We start from the raw sequence: 27,021 nt of genomic DNA on the forward strand, positions 1-27,021 counted from the left end.
GCTGCAGAGAAAGAGACTGGGGAATCCGTGTCCTCAGTTTCTTTCTCTGTGTCAAAAGTGAGACATCAGGAGTCTGTTTAGATCCCTGATATTTCACCAAAGCCCCCAATGGGGCTCCTAAAAAAAAAAAAAATTTAAAAATTATTGTAAAAAATTATAAAAAATAAAATAAATAATAATAAAAAGATTAAATTGTAAAAGAGTAAAAATAAACAAATAATTAAAGTAAACAACTGACACCAATCTCTTTGTAAGCTGATGGGGGAAGACGGGGAATGTAGCTCTGCCTATAAGATGAGGAAGTTGGCAGGTTTGGATAGTTGGGCAGGTAACGTGACGTCATTTAGCAAAACTAGGATATAAGAGGGCACAGCAGGGACAGGATGCAGATTGTGGAAAGCAGTAGAGAGACAAGGCAGAAAATAATAAAGCCAATTGAAGTTTTAACTAATCATTATTTTTCAGTTGATAGTTATGTTTTAGCTGTTTTTCCTTTTAGTTGTCTACAATTCCAAATGTTTCCTATATAAAGTGTGGCGTAGGTTTAGGAGGCGATGGTTTACTTTAGAGACAGTTCCTCCTGGCATTATTAACTCGCTGATTAGGTCCACTGGATGGCTTTAATCAGATTGACATCACATGGATTTAATTAACCTCAGTAGCGTATTGATCCGAGTCAGTAATAACGCCGTTCTTTTCACCCAGCACTTCAGCGCTGTCACAAAACATGATACGGGAGAATACTTCTGCGAGGCCAGTAACGCGATCGGCAAACCACAGAGGTGTTTAGCAAAGAAAATGCAAGTTGGTGAGTAGAATTACTCTAAAAGATATATATGTGTGTTTGTGTATGAGTGACGTATATAACTTGTATTCATATCTATATACAGCACCAGGGACAGTACTTACTTTGAATCAGGGCCAGATTAAGAACATCATGGGCCTGGTGCTGAGGATTTTGGTGGGGCCTTTTAGGCTGCATTCACACCTCCGCGACAAGTAACGCCGCGTGCGCGGCGTATTTTGCCGTGAATAGTGAAACTTTTTTTTTACAAATCCTTCCTATTGCTTTGTATGGCCGAACGCCAATGCCGCCTGAAAAAAAGGGTCCGGGACTTTTTTTCATACCGCAGGTGTACGGCGTCTATGAGATGTGAACCATCTCATAGACAGCAATGGGAATTCTCCCCTCCAGCGGCACGAGCGGCCGGCGTCGGGCGTTTTGTCGCGGAGGTGTGAATGGGGTGTAATAAATAATAAATAAATGCGTGGGAATGTCATGAACGCAGCCCAGCCAAGGCAAGTGACCAAAGGCACAGAACCCAGAAGGAAGACCGGGTGAAGATGGAAGTGTCCAGGCCCCGCCTGATTCATCACAGCACAGCACTGGAGGGCTCAGTCTGAAAATTGAAGTGTACACTAATGTGCTAATATGCTGTGCATACTTGTACGTTGTGGCATAACCTACCCCAGGGCCTCTAAAAAGTAGTAATGTCAGGAAAGTTTACTACCGCTTTATTATCACAGGATCCCAGGAGCCTCTCATGGGGCCCCCTACTGACCCGGTGGACGATGGCCCTTGGGCAGTGCCTAAGTCCACAGTTGCCAACATTTAAAAAATATTTTCAGGGCCACTTTTTTATATAAGTGCTATATTTAGAGTAGCTGAGATCCCCGATGTTCCTCTATACATCATAGTAGTAATCACAAAATTAAATGAGTACTAATAATGGGGCAGAACAAATATGAGAACTGATATTTCCTTTAGTTGAACTAACAAAAGTGTGTCCATTCTAGAGCTGGTAACATTGAGGATATTCAGTATAATTTTAAAGAACTGTTTTTGTGGGTAAGCGACATAGGGGAGGAGTATGGACGGTATATATGTGGGAAGTATGTGCAGGTGAGGGAGAGGAATGTGGAGGGTCTAACAGTGGGCACTATGTACAGGAGAGGAGTACAAAGGGTACGGAAAAAAGCACTATGTACAGGAGAGGAGTGTGAAGGGTATGACAATGGGCAGTATGTACAGGAAGAGTGAGGGGGTATGACAGAGGGTAGTACGTACCAGAGAGAAGTGTGGAGGGTATGATGGGGCAGTATGTACAGGAGAGGAGTGTGGAGGGTATGACAGTGGGCAGTATGTACAGGAGAGGAATGTAGACGGTATGATAGTGGGCTCTATGTATAGGAGAGGAGTGTGGAGGGTATGACAGTGAACACTATGTATAGGAGAGGAGTGTGGAGGGTATGACAGTGGGCACTATGTATAGGAGAGGAGTGTGGAGGGTATGACAGTGAGCAGTATGTACAGGAGAGGAGTGTGGAGGGTGCGACAGTGGGCACTAAGTACAGGAGAGAAGTGTATGACAGCAGGCACTATGTACAGGAGAGGAGTGTGAAGGGTATGACAGTGGGCGCTATGTATAGGAGAGGAGTGTGGAGGGTATGACAGTGGGCACTATGTACAGGAGAGGAGTGTGTAGGGTATGACAGTGGGTACTATGTATAGGAGAGAAGTGTGGAGAGTATGACAGTGGGCACTATGTACAGGAGAGGAGTGTGGAGAGTATGACAGTGAGCACTATGTACAGGAGTGGAAGGATATTTAGGGACTGAGTAGTGGTTAAGCGGGTCATACATGGATTGAAATTACGCCAATTATGCAGAGACCAGCCATAGTCAATCTATGTATGGGCTAGCTGGTTTTACACAAGTCAATCTATTAATCAACTTGAGTACAACCAGCCTGTTTTTTTTTTTCTTAAAACAATTAGTGCTGCCAGCTAAAGTTAGCAACACTGATCATTGTACGCACTGGCAGAACACAATAACACTGCAGGAGTGATTCCCCCATCCACAGGTCAGCAGGTGAGAGGGTGTGTGGGGACAGGCTGGGGAGAGATACTAGTCAGTGGCTGGGTAGGCACTGGTAGTATCAGAGCCAGATACACACAGGTTACATACGCCACAATCGTTAGAGCGAGAACAATAATTCTAGTACTAGACCTCCTCTGTAACTCTAAACATGTAACCTAAAAAAATGTAAAGCATCGCTTAGGATACCAAAAAAAATTGTGCTAGCTTAACTAACTAACTGTTTTTTTAATGAATGAAACATTTTTTTCCAAAAAAACATGTTTGAAAAATTGCTGCGCAAATACCGTGCTAGAGCTGCACAATTAATCGTTAAAAAAATCGTGATGTCGATTCAACCCCCCTGACGATCTCCAATGTAGAGTTTGCTGATTCTTTCATATAACAAGTGGAGAGACTTTCAGCTGTCAAAAGAAAATATCTGGGCAGTCTGCCAAGTTTTTAACAGGAAACATTGTAACTGACACTTCCTTCTTAGATCAAAGGGATACACTTCTGTGTGTAAAGAACAAATCTGGGCAGTCTGCGAAGTTTGTAAACAAAATGAAACATTGTAACTAACTAACATTGTAACTACATTTAACCACTTAAAGTCCAACACTTGTTTCTTAAGTTAGAAAGCAATATTATTTGCTAGAAAATTACTTGGAACTGCCAAACATTATATATATTTTAGCAGAGACTCTAGGGAATACAATGGCTATTGCTGCAATATGTTATGTCACACTGCATTTTCCCACTTCAATGAATAATAAAAACCATAAAAACAAAACAGTGAAGTTAGCCCATTTTTTTTGTTGTTTTAATGTGAAAGATGATGTTACGCCGCAACAATCGTGAGAGAATCGTGATCTATCTTCTAAGCAAAAAAATTGCAATTCTCATTTTAGCCAGAATCGTGCAGCTCTGTACCCTGCAACATAAAAAGTGCAAAGACCACCATAGAGTAATTTTCTAGCAAAAAACAAATGATGATTTTTACATGTAGTAGAGAAGTGTCAGAATTGGCCTGGGTGGCAAGGGGTTAATTACCATGAGTAATATACAAATAATTATTATAAGCACTGTGATCCTATCAGTCTGCTGTAGTGTGTCAGCTTGTATTTATATTGGCCGCTCTGTATGTAGCTTCTGACAGGCTGTGCAAGCAGGCCCGTATCTCCGGAACCATAAATGATAGCCGTCCCATATTTTGACCAGTTGTGGGGTAGCGCTTCCCATGCCTACCCCCAAATGTGGGGTTTCTGTGACCTCTGGTCATCGAGCTACAACCCCCCAAATTCGATCTTAGAAAAAAAAAATTCTTAAAAAAAAAAAAAAAAATTTTTTTTTTTTTTTTTTTTTTGGGCAAATGGGCCTATCTTGAGAAAGGGGCCTGGAGCTGCAGCTCCATCAGCCCCATTGTTAATCCGGCCCTGCTTTGAATGAAAAGTGTCCCTTGTGCTGGTGGTTGTTCTGTCCATTGAAATGTTCACTCTTTTCCCCTCCCCTCAAACCCTTGCAGCTGTGATTGTCCTGTGCTGGGGGGTTAATATGAACGGCTGGACATGTCACAGGCACTTGTCAAAGGTGCTGACTATGCCCACCTTTTCCCTCCCCTCCTCCATTCATAGAAGCCATACTATTAGGTAGATTCACGTACCTTGGCCTAAATTTAGGACGGCCTAGCCTAGCCTTTTTAGGCTACACCACCGTAAATTATTTAGGCTAGTAGTGATTCACAAACCACTTACCTGGTAATCTACGGCGGTGTAGCCTAAAACGAGCGGGCGTAAGCGCGCCTAATTCAAATGACTTGGAGGGGGGCTTGTTGTATGGAAATGAGACTTGACCTCACGTTTTTCGACGTTTTTTGACACTGCGCATGCGCCGGGCGACTACATTTCCCAGTGCGCATTGCGGCTAAGTAGGCCGTACGGGCCTATTGATTTCGACGTGTACGCAAACGACTTAAACCCCGATTCGCGGACGACTTGCGCAAACGACGTTAAAAATTTGAACCTCGCGGCGGGAACGGCGGCCATACTTAACATTGTTATTCCACCTCATAGATGGAATAACTTTAGACGGCCTATCACTTACGGAAACGACGTAATGCGACGGTGTAGGCCTGGCGTACGTTTGTGAATCGGCGTATCCCCTAATTTACATAATCTACGCCGGCCGCAATGGAAGCGCCATCTAGCGGCCATCAGAAACATTGCAAGCTAAGATAGAACGGCGCAAGCCGGCCTATCTTAGCTTTGTTTAAGTGTATCTCTGTTTGAGAATACACTTAAACAAACGCCGGCGTAGATTCAGTTAGGTCGGCTTATCTACTGATAAGCCGGCCTAACTCTTTGTGAATCTACCTATATCTCTTCCCACAATGTAAAGCACTCTATAAATGGAGGAGGCAGACCTTTCATTTATCCACCCATCACTTTTCAATGACTGAAGCTATAGTACAGCATCTGTGAATATAGAAGAGGGCAGGCTTTGGCCCGGATTCACAAAGCACTTACGCCGACGTATCTCGAGATACGCCGCGTAAGTGTAAATATGCGCCGTCGTATCTGTGCGCTGTGCCCACAGAACTAAGATACGCCTAAAAACAGGCTTCATCCGACCGACATAACTTGCCTACGCCGGTGTATCGTGGGCGCATATTTACGCTGGCGCTTCCATTGATTTTAGATTCAAATATGCAAATGAGGGAAATACGGCGATTCTCGAAGTACTTGCACCCGGCGCATAATATACGCGGTTTGCGTAAGTCGTACGTCCGGCGTAAAGTTATTCCCCATATAGGAGGCGCAACTCATGCCAAGGTATGGACCAGGGAACGCAAGCCGTCGTATTTTACGTAGTTTACGTTGTACGTGAATATGTCAGGGGATGCCCACGCAGGCATCCGAGTACTGGGTACAGGTCAATGGGCTGCACTAACGGAAACAGGCACCAAGATAGTGAAAAATATATGTTATATTAAAGTTAAAGCACACGTGAAAAACAATCAAAGAAAACAAGCGTGACACAGCAACCAAAAACCACTAAGCAGGTAATGCAGGGATAAGACATAAGCAAGTCCGAGGTCCAAGCCAGGGGTCAAGGATAGGAGAGAGCAGCAAAGTCCAAAAATACAAGCCGGGGTCAATAAGCGACAGGGTCCAGGGCAGGGAGCGAAGCAGGAACAGGTGGGCAACAGCTAACAGGTCAGGCAGGGAACAGGCTGACAAGCAAAATACTGAAGCCCTGAACTCCAGTTTAGGGCGGGCTTAAATACCTGTGCAAATCTATATTGGGCGACACCTGCTGGTGGCCACCAGAACTGCACCCCTGTTACTGGAGGGAACAGTGCCACCAGCAGGTGACCAGAGTCATGACACAGATCATGACAGAATATGGCTAGGCGTAGGTTACGTTCACGTCGTAGGCAGTGATTCGACGTATCTTAGGCAGTTGGGAGGCAAGTGCTTTGTGAATTCGGTGCTTGCCTCTCTGCGCTGCGTCGGCGTAGCGTATATTTGATACGCTACGGCGGCATAAATATGCGCCGATGTATGTGAATCCGGGCCATAGTTGCTATGAGTGGCTGTGACATGTGCAGCCACTCAGTCACGTCACTACAGTTGGTGTCACCTTGTGCGGGAAAATATGGTATTACCCCCAACACCCCCTGCCCCATCAGGCTCTTACCTAGCATGGCATAGTGCCCTGCAGGGCACTGAGTAGGCTAGTTTATTTCCAGGTCGGGAAGGATGGGGAGTGACATCATAGTGGTTGGATATCACTTCTTACTTGATGGTGTCACCCCTCTGGCAGGTGTTACCTGAGTACAGACTCATCTGTGTCCTCTCACTTCTTCTGTGTCATGCTGGTTCATTGATGATATGCATTATACCATTTTCCTGTGTTGCAGAGGACTTGAATTGGGCGGGGATCATATCGGCAGTGGTGATTGTGGCTGTTCTCATCATTTTATGTGGCTGCGGGGTGTGCTACGCTCAGAGACGAGGATACTTCTCTGGTAAGTGTCAGAACACAAGAACATCCCTTTTTTAAAGACACTATAATGGCATTTGATCAATTATCAGTCTAGTATATTTTAAATGTTTCCAAGTTTAGAAACCGAGTTACATTTTTATTTTTTTTTATTACTTGTATAGTCTTTATTTTACAAAAAAAAAACATTTAATGCTTCTGTTACATTCCATGGGCAGACTATGCTGGACTTTTTTGTTTCTTGCATTTTTAGTACAACTAGTCCCTAGTTACAAATCCAAGCCCCCTTCACCCCCCGACAAGATGTATTTTATTTATTACAGATACTTACCGTATATAGTGCCTTTAATGTACGCAGCACTTTACATATATATTGAACATTCAGTCCCTGCCCTCAAGGAGCTTACAATCTAAGGTCCCTAACTCACATTTATACATACACATATTAGGGCCAATTTAGGATTTAGTATCCTCCCTCCATCCTCAGGCTGTTGACCAGGCAGGCAGTAAGAGAGTAGCAGGAGACAGATGAGGCCATCCCTCTGCTCACTCTTCTCTCTACTCCTATGAGCATGTTTCTTCTCAACAAATTTCATTGGCTGCCAGCCCTACCCCTCCCAGTGGTGCTGTATTGGGAATTGCAAGTGGCTGACACTAAGTAAAATTCAGGGACAGACACTAAAAAAATACAGTTAACAATGAATGAATAGAGAGCAGCATTAATGCGTGTCATTTATATCTGCCTGCAGTTCTGCCATATGGCACCTGAAATAACATCTGTTTGCTAATTGCTGATAAATAAAAATCTGTCCTGAGTCTGCTGCAGAGGGAAAGGTAGACGTATTCTATGGAAGGAGCGGTCAGACATAATGTTCCCAAGTTAAATTTAGTTGTGGATAGCATTACCCGGCGGGGAATGGGGTGCGGCCGGCTGTATTAATAGTATTGGAAAATAAAATATATTTACAGCTGTTTCCATGTGACCTGCATTGTAAAATATCAGGGTTTATATCACACTAAAGGCAGGAATTACTATTGTTGTTACAGCACAGAAATCAAAGTCGCAGATATATGATTTCTTTTTTTTTATTATTCATTTTTTTTTTTCTTTTAATATATATTTTTTTACATTAAGCTTTGTATAATGGAAACTCACTGGTATGTGCTGTGAGTGGGCAATGTGATGCATTGTTTTCTTTTTTTTTATTTATAATGAAATGTCGCAAAACTGCATATTTCATTCACGTTGTGCCCCACAGCAATCTGGTGTAGTGCACCGCAACATGCTGCACTGCGTAAAAATGCACCTTGCCCCACCTTTTGTAAGCACAAACACTAGAACATAAGGTGAAATGCATTCTCTAAGCATTAGGATTGTGGTTGGCAGCGATGCCCAATGCAGCCCAATGCAACCCAATGCATATGGTGTGAATGGGCCCTCAGGGATTTTGTTGATGGGATTTGTGCTTGTGTTGGTGGCATATATCTGAGACTCATCTGAGATCATTTAAAACCGACGGGTGCATTTGACCTGCTCCAAGCAGGTTTTGCATTCCCATAGACTTGTATGAGAATTGCAAAACCTGCTTGAAGCGAATAAAAATCAATTGACACCAATGGCGTCCCTAGGGGGGGGGGGCAGAGGGGGCCCTGGCCCCCCCAACATTATGCTGTGCCCCACCATGTGCCCCCCCCAAAAAAAATGTCACCAGCACTAGGTCCTAATAGACTGCCGCTGCCAAGGAGACAGACGCCAGACCAGCGCTGTCAATAGCAGGGACAGGACAGCTGGGGAACCTCACAGGGGCAGAACACCAGGGCCCGATGGCAAGACAACTTTTGCAACCCTGATAGTTCTCCCACTGCTTTGGACCCTTATATTTTCTTGGTGTGCTGGTGACATATATCTCTTGTTTTCTGCCACCCTGGAGGGAGCTCACTGCAGAACATGTAAAAAGGGCCCGTTGTGGGACTGTAGTAAAGGGCCCCAGGATATATATATATATATATATATATATATATATATATATAATTACAGTATATTATAATTGCATTTTATAGTTGGCCCCCCTACTTTTGTCCCTGTCCCCCCATGTGCCCCCCCCCCCCTAAATATGAAAGCTAGAGACGCCACTGATTGACACATTCTGTTAGATCTCATTCACATGGGAGTATCTGATCCGCACACCCGTGTGAACAGCCAATCTTCAGCCGCCATGGATGCACAGGTGTTCCATGCAGGGGTATGAAGGCAGCTGGTTGCACAGACCTGCATGTACCTCTGAATGCATCCCAGAGTGCACATCAGTGTGGGTCTGGTGCACAGGTTATAATGCAGACAAACTGCACAAAACCTGCATGAATGTACCCTCTGGGATGTGCTCGGGGCGATTCAGGTAGCTGCCCATCATTGATTTGAACAGACTGCCTGCATGCCCCACCTATGCATCCTGAGCGGGTGAAAGGTAGGCTCTTCACATGAGTGTAAGGATCAGGTGCTCCCATGTGAACGAGGCCACATAACACAGCATGTGTCTATGGACTATATATATCATTCACGTGGGAGCACCTTATAAGCACCTTGTAAGGACACCATAGTGAAGAGCCTACCTTTCAGCCCCTCGGGATACATAGGTGGGGCATGCAGGCAGCCTGTTCAAATCAATGATGGGCAGCTGCCTGAATGGATCCTCTAGCACATCCTAGAGGGTACATTCATGTGGGTCTGGTGCAGTCTGTCTGCATTCTAACCTGTGCACTAGACTCAAACTGATGTGCACTCCGGGATGCTGTGACAGGAGTCACTTTGGGTGGGGGGTTTGTGTACTCAGCTTACCTTGGAGAGCTCTGGAAACTTTATGTCCAACTTCCCGACCCCTCTTATGTGTAAATCACCCTGTGTCTCTAATACGTGCACAGGGTGACCTAGGAATCCAGTCTGATCTGTACTAATCGGACTCACGGTACAGCCACATTGGAATGTTGTGTGTGTGTGTCTATATATATATATATATATAGTGTCTCATTACCCTTTGCTGTGATCGTTTGGGGTGTGACTGTATTCTATTGTTCTATTGTGGCTGTCTGCCTCAAATATTATGGGATGTGTAAGTGTTTTCTGTGAGGAAAGAGGGAGGGGGACTCCAGAAGCCCCCCTTCTGATAAGAATGTTTACTGATGAGAAGTTTGAATACACCTGACCTGTGTGTCTATTGTCATTGGACAGTTTAACCCACCCTGAATCCAAGGGTGGGGGGAGTGTCTCTGAGTTTTTATCTTTTGTAACTTGAATAAAGTTAGTCTGCTGGTTTTTACCCTACACTATACTGCGGCTGGTGACTGAGTGGGCTAAAGAGTCTTGGATAGTGCTGGTTCCCGGACAGAGGAAGCATTGATGGCGGACATAGTCCTGTTGAGGACAAGGTTTCGTCACAGATGCATTCAGAGGTACGTGCAAGTCTGTGCAACCAGCTGCCTTCATGCCCTTGCATGGAACACCTGTGCATCCAGGGCGGCTGAAGATGGGCTGATAACACAGGTGTACGGATCAGATACTCCCATGTGAATGAGATCTAACAGAATGTGTCAATGGACTTCAAGCAGGTTTTGCATTCTCATACAAATAGGCCCCGTACTCACGACCAAACATGTCTGCTGAAACTGGTCCGCAGACCAGTTTCAGCAGACATGTTTGGCCGTGTGTTGGCCCGAGCGGACCATTTTCGGGCGGATCGGACAGGTTTCCAGCGGACAACTGTTTCCTGGACTTGCTTTAAAACAGTCCGCTGGAAACCTGTCCGGCCGGACATGTACGGTCGTCTGTACAGACCTACCGTACATGTCCTGCCGCCCGCCATCCCTCGCATGCGTCGAATGACTTTGACGCATGCGTGGAAGCATTTTAAAGGCGGGCCGCCGCGTCATTGTCGCGGCGACACCGCGTCATCGACGCGGCGACACCGCGGACACGCCCCGCGTATTGTTTACGCGCGGACTTCTGTTCGATGGTGTGTATAGCCATCGAACAGAAGTCCCCGGGCAGTCCCCGGCCAGACATGTCCGATGGAAACGGTCTGCAGACCGTTTTCATCGGACATGTCCTGCCGTGAGTACAAGGCCTATGGGAACGCAACACCTGCTTGAAACACTTCAAATGTACCTGTCAATTTTGAACGATCTCAGATGAGTCTCAGACTGGTGCCATCTACACAAGCACAAAGCCCATCAACAAAAGCCCTTAGGGCCCATTCACACCATATGCATTGGGTTGCATTGGGCATCGCTGCCAACCACAATCCTAATGCATGTAGCCACGCAGTCAGGAAACAGAGGAGTTATTCTGAACGCAGAAAAATGCCTCCAGACTCAGACATTTACCCCACCAAATAAAATTGCTGGTTGTGTGGCTGAGCGGCTGCCACTTCTCACATACAACTTACATTCCAGCCGCAGGACTCTGCTGATTCTTAATCCAGCTGATTCTTAATCCAGTCATACACGGATCAAAATTGAGTCAGTTCAGCAGGGACCGGCTGAGATTCGATCTAAGTATGGGCAGGCTGATTGTACCCAAGTCGATCCACTGATCAACTTGGGCACAACCAAATGTTTTACATACTGGCCGCTTTAGCCACTAGCAGTAATCATTGTGTTATGGGGGTACAGGAAGGGTGGTGCAGGAAGGCTCCCTGCACCCCCATCCCCCTGCCAGCAGAACACAAGAGCGCTGTGGGAGGAATTGAGACATTTACTTTTCTTCCACCCATGTTGGAAGGAAGGAAATAAGGTAGAATCATCTATGGGCTGCCTTCAGCCTGGAACGCAGTGGCGTTTTTTTCTTTCATTCAACCCAGCGGACTGAATGAAAAAACTAAAGAGCGTGGGAGTACTAATTATCTGATGTTAGTACCTCGATCTCTACGCTGAAATCTTGTGTACTTACAGGGGGCGACCACCCTGCCAGATAGACTCATATACTGTATAGCATAGGACTCAATAAGGCATTCACGAGGAACAACCTCAACAGGATTCAGCATGTGAAGTTGGTGATCTGCGAATGGACCACTTCCAATATCAACAGATCCACTGTCAGAAGATGAGCTCCATAAAGGGGCAGTGTTCCACATCAAAGGTGAACTTGGTAGTCCATAAAGATGGGTATAAAGACATAAAAAGCAACTATGTGGCACTGTATAGTGGGTTTATTGTAAAGATCAAGTTGACAATCAAAAAGGTTCAATAAAAAGTTCCACAATGGCTGGTAACATACAGTTAAAGAGGTTGTAAAGGTAAAAAAAAAATCCCTAAAAAGCTTCCTTTACCTTAGTGCAGTCCTCCCTCGCTTACCTCATCCTTCCATTTTGCTTTTAAATGTCCTTCTTTCTTCTGAGAAATCCTCACTTCCAGGACACTCTCTACTTTGCAGATAGAGAAAGGAGCTGTGTGTTAGTGGGCATCCTGACACTCCTGCTCGTCCCCTCCCCCCTCAAGAGGCTTTCTCCACACCAGGGAGAAAGCCTCGCATTACGATGTGTAGTTACAGACAGAAGAACAGGAAGTGAGGATTTCTCAGAAGAAATAAGGACATATAAAAGCAAAATGGAAGGATGAGGTAAGTGAAGGAGGACTGCACTAAGGTAAAGGAAGCTATTTAGGGGAAACATTTTTTACCTTTACAACTCCTTTAACTATGTTACCAGCCTTTGTGGAACTTTTTATTGAACCTTTTTGATTGTCGACTTTTTATACCGTGTCACACAGTTGGGGGCAGATTCACGTAGCGCAGCGGATCTATAGATCCGCTCGATCTACGTGAATTAAGATCCGCTCCCGCAAGTTTAGGAGGCAAGTGGCTAATTCACAAACAACTTACCTCCAAACTTGCGACGGCGGATCCTAAATCCCCCGGAGGAATTCAAATTCCGCGGCTAGGGGAGTGTACTATTTAAATCAGGCGCGTTCCCGCGCCAATTTAAATGCGCAGGCGCCGTCCGCGAAATTTCCCGGCGTGCATTGCTCCCACTGGCGTCGCTAGGACGTCAGTGGTTTCGCCGCTTACGTAAACGACGTCCGTCCGTATTCGAGAACGACTTACGCAAACGACGTTAAAAAATTCAAATTCGACGCGGGAACGCCGGCTATACTTAACATTGGCTGCTCCTGATAAAAGAAGGGGTAAGTATACGACGGGTACGCCGCTACGGAAACGTCGTAAGAAGACTGCGTCGGGTCCGCGTACGTTCGTGAATTTGCGTATCTCGCTGATTTACATATTATTTATCGTAAATCAGCGGGAACGCCCCCGGCGCCATTTTTAAATTGAAAAAAAGATCCGACAGTGTAACACAGTGTAACACTGTCAGATCTTAGTCCTATCTATGCGTAACTGATTCTATGAATCAGGCGCATAGATAGGATCAGTGTAAGTCAGAGATACGATGGTGTATCTGTAGATACACCGTCGTATCTCTTTGTGAATCTGGCCCTTGGTTTTTATGTCTTTATACCCATATTCATGGACTACCAAGTTCACCTTTGATGTGAAACACTGCCCCTTATGGAGCTCATCTTCTGACAGTGGATCTGTTGATATTGGAAGTGGTCCATTCGCAGATCACCAACGTCGCATGCTGAATCCTGTTGAGGTTGTTCCTCGTGAATGACTTATTGGCCCGGATTCAGAAAGCACTTACGCCGACGTATCTCGATATACGCCGCGTAAGTGTAAATTTGCACTGTCGTATCTGTGCGCCGTACCCACAGAACTAGATACGCCTGAAAATTGGCTTCTTCTGACTGACGTAACTTTCCTACGCCGGCGTATCGTGGGCGCATATTTACGCTGGACGCATCTTGCGCTCCCATTGATTTCCTATTCAAATATGCAAATGAGGGAGATACGCCAATTCACGAACGTACTTACACCCGTCGCTGTAGTCTACGCCATTTACATAAGGCGTACGTCCGGCGTAAAGTTAAGCCTCATAAAGCAGGGGTAAGTCATGTTAAGGTATCGACGTCGGAAACGTCGGAACAGCCGTCATATTTTACGTCGTTTACATAAGTCGTACGTGAATGGGGCTGGGCGTAGGTTACGTTCACATCGTAGGCATTGAGCCGTCGTATCTTAGGGCGTAAATTCGACGTGATTCTGAACATGTGCGCACATGCGCCGTTCGTTCGGCTCTACATTTACATGGGGGTCACGCTTCATTTTAATAGATCACGCCCACTACCTCCCTACTTTGAATTAGGCGAGCTTACGCCGGCCAATTTTCCTTAACGCCGGCGCAAGTTTGGGAGCGAGTGCTTTGTGAATACTGTTCTTGCCTCACTGATTTACGTCGGCGTAGCGCATATGAGATGCGCTACACTGGTCTAAAGATGCGCCGCTCTCTGTGAATCCGGGCCATTGAGTCCATCAAGTTTAGGAAGGTAATTGCCCATGTAAAGGAGACCTAAAGACTTTTAGGTAGATTCAGGTACATATGCTTAACTTTGCGGCGGCGTAGCTTAAGGAATTTAAGCTACGCCGCCATAAGTTAGCGAGGCAAGTACATGATTCACAATGTACTTGCCTGCTAAGTTACGGCGGCGTAGCCTAAATCGGCTGGCGTAAGGGCGCCTAATTCAAATGTGTTTGAGGGGGTGTGTTTTTTGACCTTACGTTTTTTGCGAACTGCGCATGCGCCGGGCGCCTACATTTCCCAGTGTGCATTGCGGCTAGGTACGCCGCACGGGCCTATTGATTTTGACGTGGATGTAAACTACGTAAATCCCGATTCACGGACGACTTACGCAAACGACGTAAAAAATTCGAATTCCGACGCAGGAACGGCGGCCATACTTGACATTACTATTCCAACTAGGGCCTAGCTCTAACTTTACGCGGCCTATCTCTTATGTAAACGGCGTAAAAGTACTGCGTCGGCCGGGCGTACGTTCGTGAATCGGCGTATCTACTAATTTGCATATTCTACGCCGACCGCAATGGAAGCGCCACCTAGCGGCCATCCGAAATATTGCAACCTAAGATAGGACGGCGCAAGCCGTCTTATCTTAGATATGTTTAAGCGTATCTCTGATTGAGAATACACTTAAACATAGGTTGGCGCAGATTCTGAGTTAGGTCGGCGTATCTACTGATACGCCGGCCTAACTCTCTCTGAATCTACCTACTTATCTCCAGCACCCTTTACAGCTGCATAATGTCAGCTCATTAATATCCCTTGGCAGGGGGTACGGTGCCAGTCAGGTGACCAGCAGAGTGTTGGTATTTCTACAGCAGCACTGTGATATAAATGGGCCCCACAAACTACAAATAGGTCAGCATCCACCCAACAAAATGTCATAAGCCAGGGCATTGTACACAACTAAAATGAAGTAATAAAAGAAAACAATGTAGTAATATTTTTGTCCGTAAGGAAAACGCCCTGAGAGGCCAGATGTCAGAGCTAGACAAAGACAGGAAAGCGAGCGGCTTGGCCGTCAATGAGGGTGGACGGGGCAGGAAATGATTAAAGCCAGACCCAGCAGGCTGAATCCGTGTATCAGTGAGGAGATCTTAGCTGTGTACCTCATGTATCTATGAGAGTGTACTAAGAAAGACTGCGTACTTCCAGAGACAGAGGAACAGACCCCACAGTGCAAACCTCTTGTAAACAATCGTTACATTTGTTTCCTGATGCACTTTCCTACCAGAGACATGTTTCGGGTTTAGCACATGTTAATATGCACATTTCAGGCCTAAAAGTTAGTTAATTTTTCCAAACATAATATAATTTCTATAGCAGAGACCCTGGAGAATAAAATGGTGGTAGTTGTATTTTTATTTTTTTTTTACATGATATTAGCACATATATAATGCAGATTATCAGTAGGAAAAAAAAAAACACTACAATTATAGTGCCTCCAAACATAATACCCAATGTTTTGCTAAAAAATCAAAGCTGAGGTTGCAAGTAAACAGACAGCCAATATGTCAAGCATTAAAAATGGGTGACAGTTGTTGGTACCCAGTATTGACCATAGACGGCACATTTAAAGTTTTATACAGGTTATCAGTGATGGCCCTAGAATTATTGTTCTCACTCCAACATTCCTGGTGGTGTGCAAAATGTGTAGTGCAATTGTTTTAGTATGTACAGTGGGTATAGAAACCCCCCTTTAAAATAATCACATGTTGTTGCTTTGCAGCCTGAAATGAAGACAGGCACCGTTTTTGTTTTATCCAGCTCTATTTACTAGTGCAACTTATAACATCCAAGTGAAAGATATGACACCAACATGTCAGGAAAAAAAAACAGAATCACTGACTTGGAAAAAGGATCACCCCCTTGTGTTAGTATTTTGTTGGACCACTTTTTGATTCAGCCTTTAGTCTGTCGGGATTTGTCTCTACTAATTTCTCTCATCTGACCACCTTAATCACACCTTGAAGATTCTGAGGCCACATGGAAAAAGGTGTTCTGGTCAGATGAGACTAAAATTTGGCCTCAACACCAAATGATATGTCTGGTGGAAATCCAATACAGCTCACCATCCAAATACAGTGGAACCTTGGATTACGAGCATAATCCGTTCCAGAAGAATGCTTGTAATCCAAAACACTTGCATATCAAAGCGAGTTTCCCCATAGAAATCAATGGAAACAAAGATAATTAGTTCCACATTGAGGCTGGGTTCACACTACTACACTACTTTCATCCTACTTTGCTCTGTGTTCAATGTTTCCCTATGAGAGCGTCTTGTAGCGTCCTACACAAGTCGGTCCGACTTTGAAAATGCTCCCTGTACTACTTTTGGTCCTACATTGATCCTACTTCAGGCCCATTGAATATCATTGAAGTCGGACCAAAGTAGTATCCTGTCCATGAAAGTAGGATGGATGTAGGACCAATGTAGGATAAATGTAGGACCAATGTAGCAGAGCAAAGTAGGATGAAAGTAGTGTAATAGTGTGAACCCAGCCTTACTTCTTTCGCATGCAATACCGAATGTGGCCAGAGGTGGGGGGTGGCGCTGGAGAGATTCAGAAATACTCGGAGACCGCTTGGATGAACTCAGAAACCCTCTGAGTATTTCCGAGGGTTTCTGAGTATTTACTAGTGTTTGCGAGTATTTCCGAACGGCTTCGAGTGTCCCCGTCACCCCCTACACCTCTGGCCAAATACAGTACTGCACACTGCAGAGGCTTGAATCCTGCTCGTTTTGTGAGACAACACTCGCAGACCGAGTCAGGATTTTTATTAAATAATTGCTCGTATTGAAAAACAATCGTTAACAGCGTTACTCGCAATCCGAGGTATTACTGTAACGCCATTCCCACAGTAAAGCATGGAGGTGGTAATATCCTGTTATGGGGGGGGGTTCTCAGCAGCATGGCCTGGAGCACTTGTCAGGATAGAAGGAAAAATGGATGGGGCAAAATACCATCACATTTTTGAGAAAAATCTGCTGCCCTCTGCCAGAAAGTTGTCAATGGGAAGAAGGTTTACCTTCCAGCATGATAATGACCCAAAGCACAGATAAAATGACACCACGGTGGCTGAAGGAGAAAAAGGTGAATGTCCTTGCATGGCCTAGTCAGAGCCCAGACTTAAACCCAATTGAAAATCTGTGGAATGACTTGAAGACTGCAGTCCACAGACGGTCACCATCAAATGTAACTGAACCTGAGCAGTTCTGCAAAGAAGAGTGGGCCAATATTACAAAGTCTACGGGCCAGATTCACGTAGCTCAGCGGATCTATAGATCCGCTCGATCTACGTGAATTAAGATCCGCTCCCGCAAGTTTAGGAGGCAAGTGGCTAATTCACAAACCACTTACCTCCAAACTTGCGACGGCGGATCCTAAATCCCCCGGCGGAATTCAAATTCCGCGGCTAGGGGAGTGTCATATTTAAATCAGGCGCGTTCCCGCGCCGATTTAAATGCGCATGCGTCGTCCGGGGAATTTCCCGGCGTGCATTGCTCCCACCGACGTCACTAGGACGTCAGTGGTTGCGACGTGAGCGGGACTTGCGACGCGCGTGTTCGTGAATCGGCGTACGCAAACGACATAGGAAAATTCAAATTCGACGCGGGAACGCCGGCTATACTTAACATTGGCTGCGCCTGATAAAAGAAGGGGTAAGTATACGACGGAAAACCGCTACGGAAACGACGTAAGAAGACTGCGTCGGGTCCGCGTACGTTCGTGAATTTGCGTATCTCGCTGATTTACATATTATTTATCGTAAATCAGCGGGAACGCCCCCGGCGCCATTTTTAAATTTAAAAAAAGATCCGACAGTGTAACACAGTGTAACACTGTCGGATCTTAGCCCTATCTATGCGTAACTGATTCTATGAATCAGGTGCATAGATAGGACCTGTGTAAGTCAGAGATACGATGGTGTATCAGGAGATACACCATCGTATCTCTTTGTGAATCTGGCCCTACATGTGCAAAGTTAGTAGAGACAAATCCCAGCAGACTAAAGGCTGGAATGACAGCAAAAGGTGGTCCAACAAAATAACTGACATAAGGGGGGGGGGGGTGATCCTTTTTCCAACTCAGTGATTCTCTTTTTTATTTAATTAAATTTTTTCTTACATGTTGGTGTTATATCTTTCACTTATAAGTTGTACTGAGTAAATACAGCTGGATAAAACAAAAACAGTGTCTGTCTTCATTTCAGGCTGCAAAGCACCAAATGTGAATATTTTAAAGGGGGAGGATTATTTTCTATACTCACTGTAGGTGCTCCCGACACATGTGTTTATGTTTGTGTACGAGAGGGACTTTACATTAAATTTTTTTGCTTTTATTAGGGGGTTAATTGGTACATGCCCCCCACTACGGCAGTGCCCCACTGCTTTCATATGGCCCGTGTTCAATAATGGGATTCATTCGCAGGGTTCAAACTTCCAACAAGATTCGCAAAACTGTTTGTGAACTCTACTAAAGACTCGCTCATCCCTAGCCAGAGGCAGTATTTGTTTTATAATGTTTTTATTTGTTTTATGCTTTTATAAGGTTTTTTTCATTATAAGGTGGTTCAATCAGCGGGTAAATGGAAAAAAATGACTCCACACGTTCGATGTAGATGGGAGAATCCTCCCCACTGAGCGATTGTGTTCTGACAGCGGAGAGACCTCCCTGCTGTTGGAATAAACAAATCAGTGCTGCTGGAGCCGGGAAAATCCAAAGATCATTGGTAGAACAAACTATTTTTTACTTTTGCCTAAAATAAATATCCCCCCAAAAAAATGTCTTCATCAGTTTAGGCCGATATGTATTCTTCTACAAGAAAGAAATTGCAATAAGTGTATATTGATTGGTTTGCGCAAAAGTTACAGCGTCTACAAAATAGGGGATAGATTAATGGCATTGTTATTATAATTTTTTTTTTTTTTTTTTACTAGTAAGGCCGGTGATCAGCAATTTTTAGCGGGACTGCGACATTGCGGCGGACAGATCGGACAATTTTGTGGGACATTTATAGCGCGATCGGTGCTATAAAAATGCACTGATTACCGTGTAAATGTCCCTATCAGGGAAGGGGTTAACACTAGGGGGCGATCAAGGGGTTAAATGTGTTCCCTAGGGAAGTGTATCTAACTGTGGGGGGAGGGGATCACTTCCTTACACCTTCCTGTCCATATATTGGTCGAAAACATAGGTGTGCGCAGCCTATTGCATTAGGGTGTGCACCCCAAAGTTTAAACACACATGAATGCCACCTGCAGTCACACGGAGGATGTTCTGGTGGTGGGAGACAGTTGATTGGGACCATATTACGTTGCACCCTAAAAACGGGTGTAATGTGTTCCTAAAGTTGAACCTAGCCTTTAATATAATGGGGGCATTTACACTGGCCACTGGCACCCCCAACCACCCACCTGGTGCTGCCCCTGGATAATTCTAATGCACATGGGGTGATTAGGGTGTGCCCAGGCACACCCTGTGCGCACGCCTATGGTCGAAAATCAGCCGATCCCTGCTGAACCAGACGAATTACGATCTTTTTTTGGCTTTGTTCGCACATGCGGCTAAGGGGCGCGGCAAAACCAGGCGATTGGGCTGCGATTTTACTGCCTTCCCCAACCACCTGCCTGAACCTGAGCATGCAGTCACTCGGGGCTGTCCACATGCCATGGCACATCATCGTGGGCGCAGCAATAATTAAACGATTGTGGTGTGGTAAGTGTGGCATATACAGGGTTGATTCAGGTGGTGAGGAGGCAACATAATAACTGTTTGTCACTTGTCAATTGCCATCTGAAGAGTAATTCAAAGTGGGTTGCTCTTTAGAAGGCACTGCATGTGTGAACAAGCCCTAAAAAACTGACATTAATAGCTAGATTCAGGTAGGGCGCCGCATCTTTAAGGCGGCGGAGCGTATCGTATTTACGCTACGCCGCCGTAAGTTAGATAGGCAAGTTAGATAGCGCCGTTCGTGTACATATCCCAGTGTGCATTGCTCCAAAGTACGCCGCAAGGACGTATTGGTTTCAACGTGAACGTAAATGACGTCCAGCCCCATTCACGGACGACTTACGCAAACAACGTAAAATTTTCAAATTTCGACGCGGGAACGACGGCCATACTTAACATTGGCTAGGCCAGCTATTTGTTCGACTAACTTTACGCCGGAAAACGCCTTACGTAAACAGCGTATCTTTACTGCGACGGGCGCACGTACGTTCGTGAATCGGCGTATCTAGGCATTTACATATTCTACGCCGAACTCAACGGAAGCGCCACCTAGCGGCCAGCGGAAAAATTTCACCCTAAGATAGGACGGCGCAGGCTGTCGTATCTTAGATAGGTTTAAGTGTATCTCAGTTTGAGAATACACTTAAACTTACGCCGGCGCAGATTCCGAGTTACGACGGCGTATCTACTGATACGCCGGCGTAACTCTCTCTGAATCCAGCTATAAATGTTTTTTGGATAACAGATGATTTTTTGGGGCCACTTGATTCCCAGTCCTAGGCCATAGGAGGTCCCGGGCACTTCTTCTATCGTGTGTCATGTTTTCCACTCTTGTTATTGGAACTGCGGAAAGATTTCCCAGGTTGTCCCCTTGTCACATATGGAAGTTCCTTCCTCTTTCCTGCTCCTCTGCTTGATGTCATGAGCTGAGCCAGCAGATAAGCATTGACAAACATCTCCCACACCGGACCCCCACACCAGACCGCCCCCATCCCCCACACCAGACCGCTCCCCCCCATCCCCCATTGTGTGGCCAAATAACAGGTCACAGCTGCTGTTTTCTGAAAGTCTGATAGCAGATCGGAAAATTGGGCGTTTTTCACGGAACATTGACCCAAAAATTAGCCTTTGGTGGTTTCTTCACATTGTGATTATTACAATTCATGCATGGATTTAAAGGCACAGTCCTTCTGTAATGAATACATTAACATTAATGTGCATTTATGAAATGTTTGCATCCCCCCCCCCCCCTCCCATCATCAAGACAGGGGCCCATATTCTCTCTAAATGTCCGCGGGCGGCGCGTAAGGCATTTACACTCCGCCGCCCCAACCTACAGGAGCAAGTGCTGTATTCCCCAAACACTTGCTCCGTAGTTTGGGGCGGCGGAGTGTAAATGGCCCGGCGTAGCCACGCGGATCTTCAAGGGGGCGGCATTTATTCAAATTAAGCGCGCCCCCGATTCTAAGTAACTGCGCATGCGCCGGGCTTAAAAAAGCCCAGTGCTCCAGTTCTCGGCGGAAAACGTCAATGACGCCGACGTGTGCGTCATCGACGTAAAGTCGTATTCAAGAACGTCTTAGGGAAACGACGTAGCCGACGGAAAAACACGACGCGGACCCGACGCTATCCGTAACATGGCCTACGTGGGACTTGCGGAAACTTACTCCTTATATAGCAGGAGTAAGTTTGGGTACACGACTCGAAATCGTTCGGGAATCGGCGTAGCAGGCTCATTTGCATAAACAAATGAGACCTTCACGTAAATGCCATCTAGCGGCGGGCGGCGTAATTACATTTAAGATCCGACAGTGTAAGTGACTTACACATGGCGGATCTTAAAGCGGGGGTTCACCCTTAGAGGGCACATTTTCCCCTTAGATGGATGCTCGTTTTCTCTAGGGGAATCGGCTATTTGTTTTAAAATATGTGCAGTACTTACCCGTTTACGAGATGCATCCTCTCCGTCGCTTCCGGGTATGGGCTTCGGGAATGGGCGTTCCTTCTTGATTGACAGTCTTCCGAGAGGCTTCCGACGGTCGCATCCATCGCGTCACGATTTTCCGAAAGAAGCCGAACGTCGGTGCGCAGGCGCAGTATAGAGCCGCACCGACGTTCGGCTTCTTTCGGCTACGAGTGACGCGATGGATGCGACCGTCGGAAGCCTCTCGGAAGACTGTCAATCAAGAAACGCCCGCTCCCGAAGACCCATACCCGGAAGCGACGGAAGAAGATGCAGCTCGAAAACGGGTAAGTACTGCTCATATTTTAATACAAATAGCCGATTCCCCTAGACCGAACGAGCAGGAATCTAGGGGAAGAAAAATTTTTTTTTAACAAATGGGTGAACTCCCGCTTTAAGTGTATCTATGCGAAAATGATTCTAAGAATCAGTCGCATAGATACACGGGCCAAAAAAGGGAGATACGATGGAGTATCCTGAGATACTCCATCGTAGCTTCTCTCAGAATATGGCCCATAATATTTACATAACTCACCCCAAGTGCCAGACTGCTGCTTGCACCAGGGCGAGGGGCTCTTTAACCACTTAAGGACTGGAACATTTACCCCCTTAATGACAAGGCCATTTTTTGCAATACGGCACTGCGTCGCTTTAACTGACAATTACGCGGTCGTGCGACGCTGTACCCAAATAAAACTGACGTCCTTTTTTCCCCACAAATTAAGCTTTCTTTTGGTGGTATTTGATCACCTCTGCGGTTTATATTTTTTCCCCTATAAACAAAAAAGTAAATTTTGAAAAACAATTTTTCACATTGAACTTCGTTTTTTTCAGCACGTCGTTGTGTTTTACGTCACTGCGTTCTGATACGATCGGTTATTTAACCTATGGTGTGTAGGCACGACGGACCATCAGTCAGCTTCATCGGTTAACCTAAGACAACTGTCCTTCAGACCGTTCTCATCGGATGGACTGATCGTGTGTGCGCGGCTTTATGGGATTATTTACTAAAACTGGAGCGTGCAAAATCTGCTGCAGCTCTGCATAGAAACCAATCAGCCTCCAGGTTGTATTGTCAAAGCTTAACTGAACAAGCTGAAGTTAGAAGCTGATTGGCTACCATACACAGCTGCACCAGATTCTAAGTGCACCAGTTTTAGTAAATCTCCCCCTTAGTGCTCTGCATTGAGACAAGTAAACATTATAGAGGGATATGCTTTGTTCATATTTAATCTATGTGGTTTACAGCCACTTTACGCTTTTGGTGGAAATAATGCAAAATGTTTTCCGCTCATTCATTTTAAGACAGAAGAGTCAGGTTTTTATTAGGCTTTTTTTGCTGTGTCCCCATTAAGGAGATTTCTCTAGAGTGATCGTCATTCAATCATCTGAAGAATGGAGTGGGGCTGGTGTCGGTGTCAATCTTCTTAGTGATACAAATGCAGGGCCAGATCCACGTACCCTGGCGCATCTTTCCGTCCGGCGTAGCGTATCTCTGATACACTACGCCGCCGTAACTTACAGTGTAATTTCTGTATCCTGAAAGAATTTGCGCTGTAAGTTACGGCGGCGTAGTGTAACTTTGGCGGCGTAAGGGCGCGCAATTCAAATGTATGTGATGGGGGCGTGTTTTATGTAAATACGTCTTGACCCAACGTAATTAACGTTTTTTTTAACGCCGCATGCGCCGTCCGTGGGGGTATCCCAGTGCGCATGCTCAAAATTAACCCGCAACAAGCCGCGACGTTACGACGTGAACGTCATTGTACGCAAAGCCCTACTCGCGAACGACTTACGCAAACGACGTAAAAAAATTCAAAATTGGACGCGGGAACGACGGCCATACTTAACATTGAGTATGCCTCATAGAGCAGGGGTAACTATACGCCAAAAAAAGCCTTACGGAAACGACGTAAAAAAATGCGCCGGCCGGACGTACGTTCGTGGATCGCTGTATCTAGCTAATTTGCATACTCGACGCGGAATTCGACGGAAACGCCACCTAGCGGCCAGCGTAAATATGCACCTAAGATCCGACGGCGTACTAAGACGTACGCCAGTCGGATCGAGCCCAGATTCAGTCGTATCTTGTTTTGTGGATACAAAACAAAGATACGACGGGGCATTTTAAAAATTACGCGGCGTATCCATAGATACACCGGCGTAATTGGTTTGTGGATCTGGCCCGCACTCTGCAAGAGGGAACAAAATATTCAGCGTACAGCTCAGTGCTGGGTGTAGGGAGGAAGTATGGGGGAATCTTTCCAGTGGAGACACAGCAAGAAAAAAGAAAAAGGCTCTAACCCATCCAGACAACATCAAGAACTGGAATCAGTTTGGATGGAGATCCTCTTTAATTTATTGCTCTTTTGCAGCTATTTATTTTATGTCTCAATCATTATTTATCATCACACAGGGGCCTATAATATATAGCGGAACCTTGGATTACGAGCATAATCCGTTCCAGGAGAATGCTTGTAATCCAGAGTACTCGCATATCAAAGCGAGTTTCCCCATAGAAGTCAATGGAAACTAAGATAATTTGTTCCGCATTGACTTCTATGGCATGCAATGCCGCATGTGGCCAGAGGTGGTGGGGCACCGGAGAGCCTCGGAAATACTCAGACAGCCTGGCTGATCTTGGAAACCCTCGGAAAGGTTTGGAAACACTCGGGAACTGAGTATTTCTGAGTATTTCCAAGTGATTCCAAGTATTTTCATACGGCTCGGAACAGCTCCGGGTGTCACCAGCGCCTCCGCACCTCTGGCTAAATGCGGTACTGCACACCCCATTAGCTTGAATTCTGCTCGTAGTGTGAGATAACAATCACAAACCGAGTCAGAATAAAAAATAAAAAGTTGCTCGTTATTCCAAACGCCCGTTAACCGCGGTTCCACTGTGTATATATACATTGGCCCGGATTCACAAAGCACTTAAGCCGACGTATCTCGAGATACGCCGCGTAAGTGTAAATGTGTGCCGTCGTATCTCGAGATACGCCGCGTAAGTGTAAATGTGTGCCGTCGTATCTCGAGATACGCCGCGTAAGTGTAAATGTGTGCCGTCGTATCTCGAGATATGCCGCGTAAGTGTAAATGTGTGCCGTCGTATCTGTGCGCCGTGCCCACAAAACTAGATACGCCTGAAAATAGGCTTCATCCGACCGACGTAACTTTCCTACGCCGGCGTATCGTAGGTGCATATTTACGCTGGGCACATTTGCCGCTCCCATTGATTTTCTATGCGCATATACAAATGAGGCAGATACGCTGATTCACGAACGTACTTGCGCCCGGCGCATAATATATGCGGTTCTTGTAAGTCGTAACGTCCGGCGTAAAGTTATTCCCCATCTATGAGGCGCAACTCATGCTAAGGTATGGACCAGGGAACACAGCCGTCGTATTTTACGTTGTTTACGTAGTACGTGAATATGGCTAGGCGTAGGTTACGTTCACGTCGTAGGCAGTGATTCGACGTATCTTAGGCAGTTATTTTGATGTGATTCTGCGCATGCGCACTGGGATGCGGCCATGGGACGGCGCATGTGCCGTTCGTTTGAAGTACTTCTATGGCGCTTGGCCCATCATTAGCATGGGGTCACGCCTCATTAGCATGGCTCGCGCCCACTTCCACCTACGCTGGCTTACGCCGAGGAAGCCCAGCGTAGATTTGAGAGCGAGTGAGGGCAAGTGCATTGTGAATACTGTGCTTGCCTCTCCGCGCTGCGCCAGCGTAGCGTATATTAGATGCGCTACGCCGGCATAAATATGCGCCGATGTATGTGAATCCGGGCCATAATATATAGCAGAAGCTTATCAAGGATGTCCACATGTTTGTGAGCTGCAGATAGAAGAAATGGAGTGACATGTACACTTATCAGGCAGCTTATAAAATAAACTGTGCCTGCTCGTGTTTATTTAAATTGTACTTTTTGTTGTTACGCAACAAGTGTTGGAACGCTTTACTCAGGAACTCCGAAGTTTTCTTTTGTTTATGATTTTCTTGGCAGCGAGGCGTCTGATATCTTATTAACATGCCCCACCTGCTGGCCACAAGGGGAAACTACACCACTAGGTCAAATTTAAAAACGTTTGTATCCCAAGACAAAACTTTACTTTACTCTACGTTCACGCCTATGCCCTTTTTTTGTGCGTTTTCTGTTTTTCAGTCCATTTAACACGGTTTCCTATGGTACATGTTCACATCTATGCGTTTTTTCAGCCGGTGCATTTTTGGAAAAGGTCACGACTTTTTTTTTACCGCAGCAGATTGCGTTTTGCATGTAATATACTTCAATGGAGTCGCACCAGAAACACAAGTGTTTAATTTTTATGAATTTTTAATGCTTTTTTTTTTTCAACCCCCATTAAAAACATATACATAACTGGTTGCTAAGGAGCTGGAACAGGAAGCCGGGCGATGCGCTCTAACACCCGATTAGTCATCAGCTGTCAGCTGGGTTTTTCTGCTGACAGCTGAATGTAAAAAGAAAAAAAAGAATTGCTGGCTAAAAAATTTGCGAAAAAAAAATCCATACCAGGCCCTTCGGGTCTGGTATGAATTTGGAGGGGGACCAAAATGTAAAAGAAAAATGGCGTGGGGTCCTCCCCCCCCCCAAAATCCATACCAGACTCATATCCCAACTGACACTGATGTCATCAACCAGTGCGTGCTGGGACGCTGACGCACACATCACTGCTACACGGGTATTAGAAGAGGAGCGTTTACAAGCAGAAGAAAAAAAACATTACCAGGGAGTTCAGGATAGGAGCTCTTGGGCAGGAAAAAATGCAGATAAACGTTCATAAGCGCTAAACGTGTTTAGACATGTTTGCGCATTATCGCGTTCCAATGGCCAGAATAAATTCAGCATATAAAGAGATTTTTGTGGGACTTTTAAGGTGCAAAAAATACAAAAATATAGAAAAATATATCAATTTAATAGATCAAAAATGCATTTTATATGAATACATAGAATACATTCAAAAATTG

At 45.5% G+C, this 27,021-nt stretch overlaps 1 protein-coding gene across 2 annotated transcripts in view; it reads left to right on the forward strand.

Annotated features, from left to right (window-relative positions):
* The window catches only part of JAM2 (junctional adhesion molecule 2), a 143,391-nt gene that overhangs the window by 109,618 nt on the left and 6,752 nt on the right, over positions 1-27,021 (forward strand). For both annotated transcript variants that reach the window (XM_040338825.1, XM_040338824.1), the window contains exons 6-7: positions 706-808; positions 6,779-6,886. In XM_040338825.1, the coding sequence (XP_040194759.1) occupies positions 706-808; positions 6,779-6,886 (211 nt within the window). The remainder of the gene's footprint in view (positions 1-705; positions 809-6,778; positions 6,887-27,021) is intronic.

The sequence above is a fragment of the Rana temporaria genome, chromosome 2 (genome assembly GCF_905171775.1).
Source record: "Rana temporaria chromosome 2, aRanTem1.1, whole genome shotgun sequence".
Classification (NCBI taxonomy): domain Eukaryota; kingdom Metazoa; phylum Chordata; class Amphibia; order Anura; family Ranidae; genus Rana; species Rana temporaria.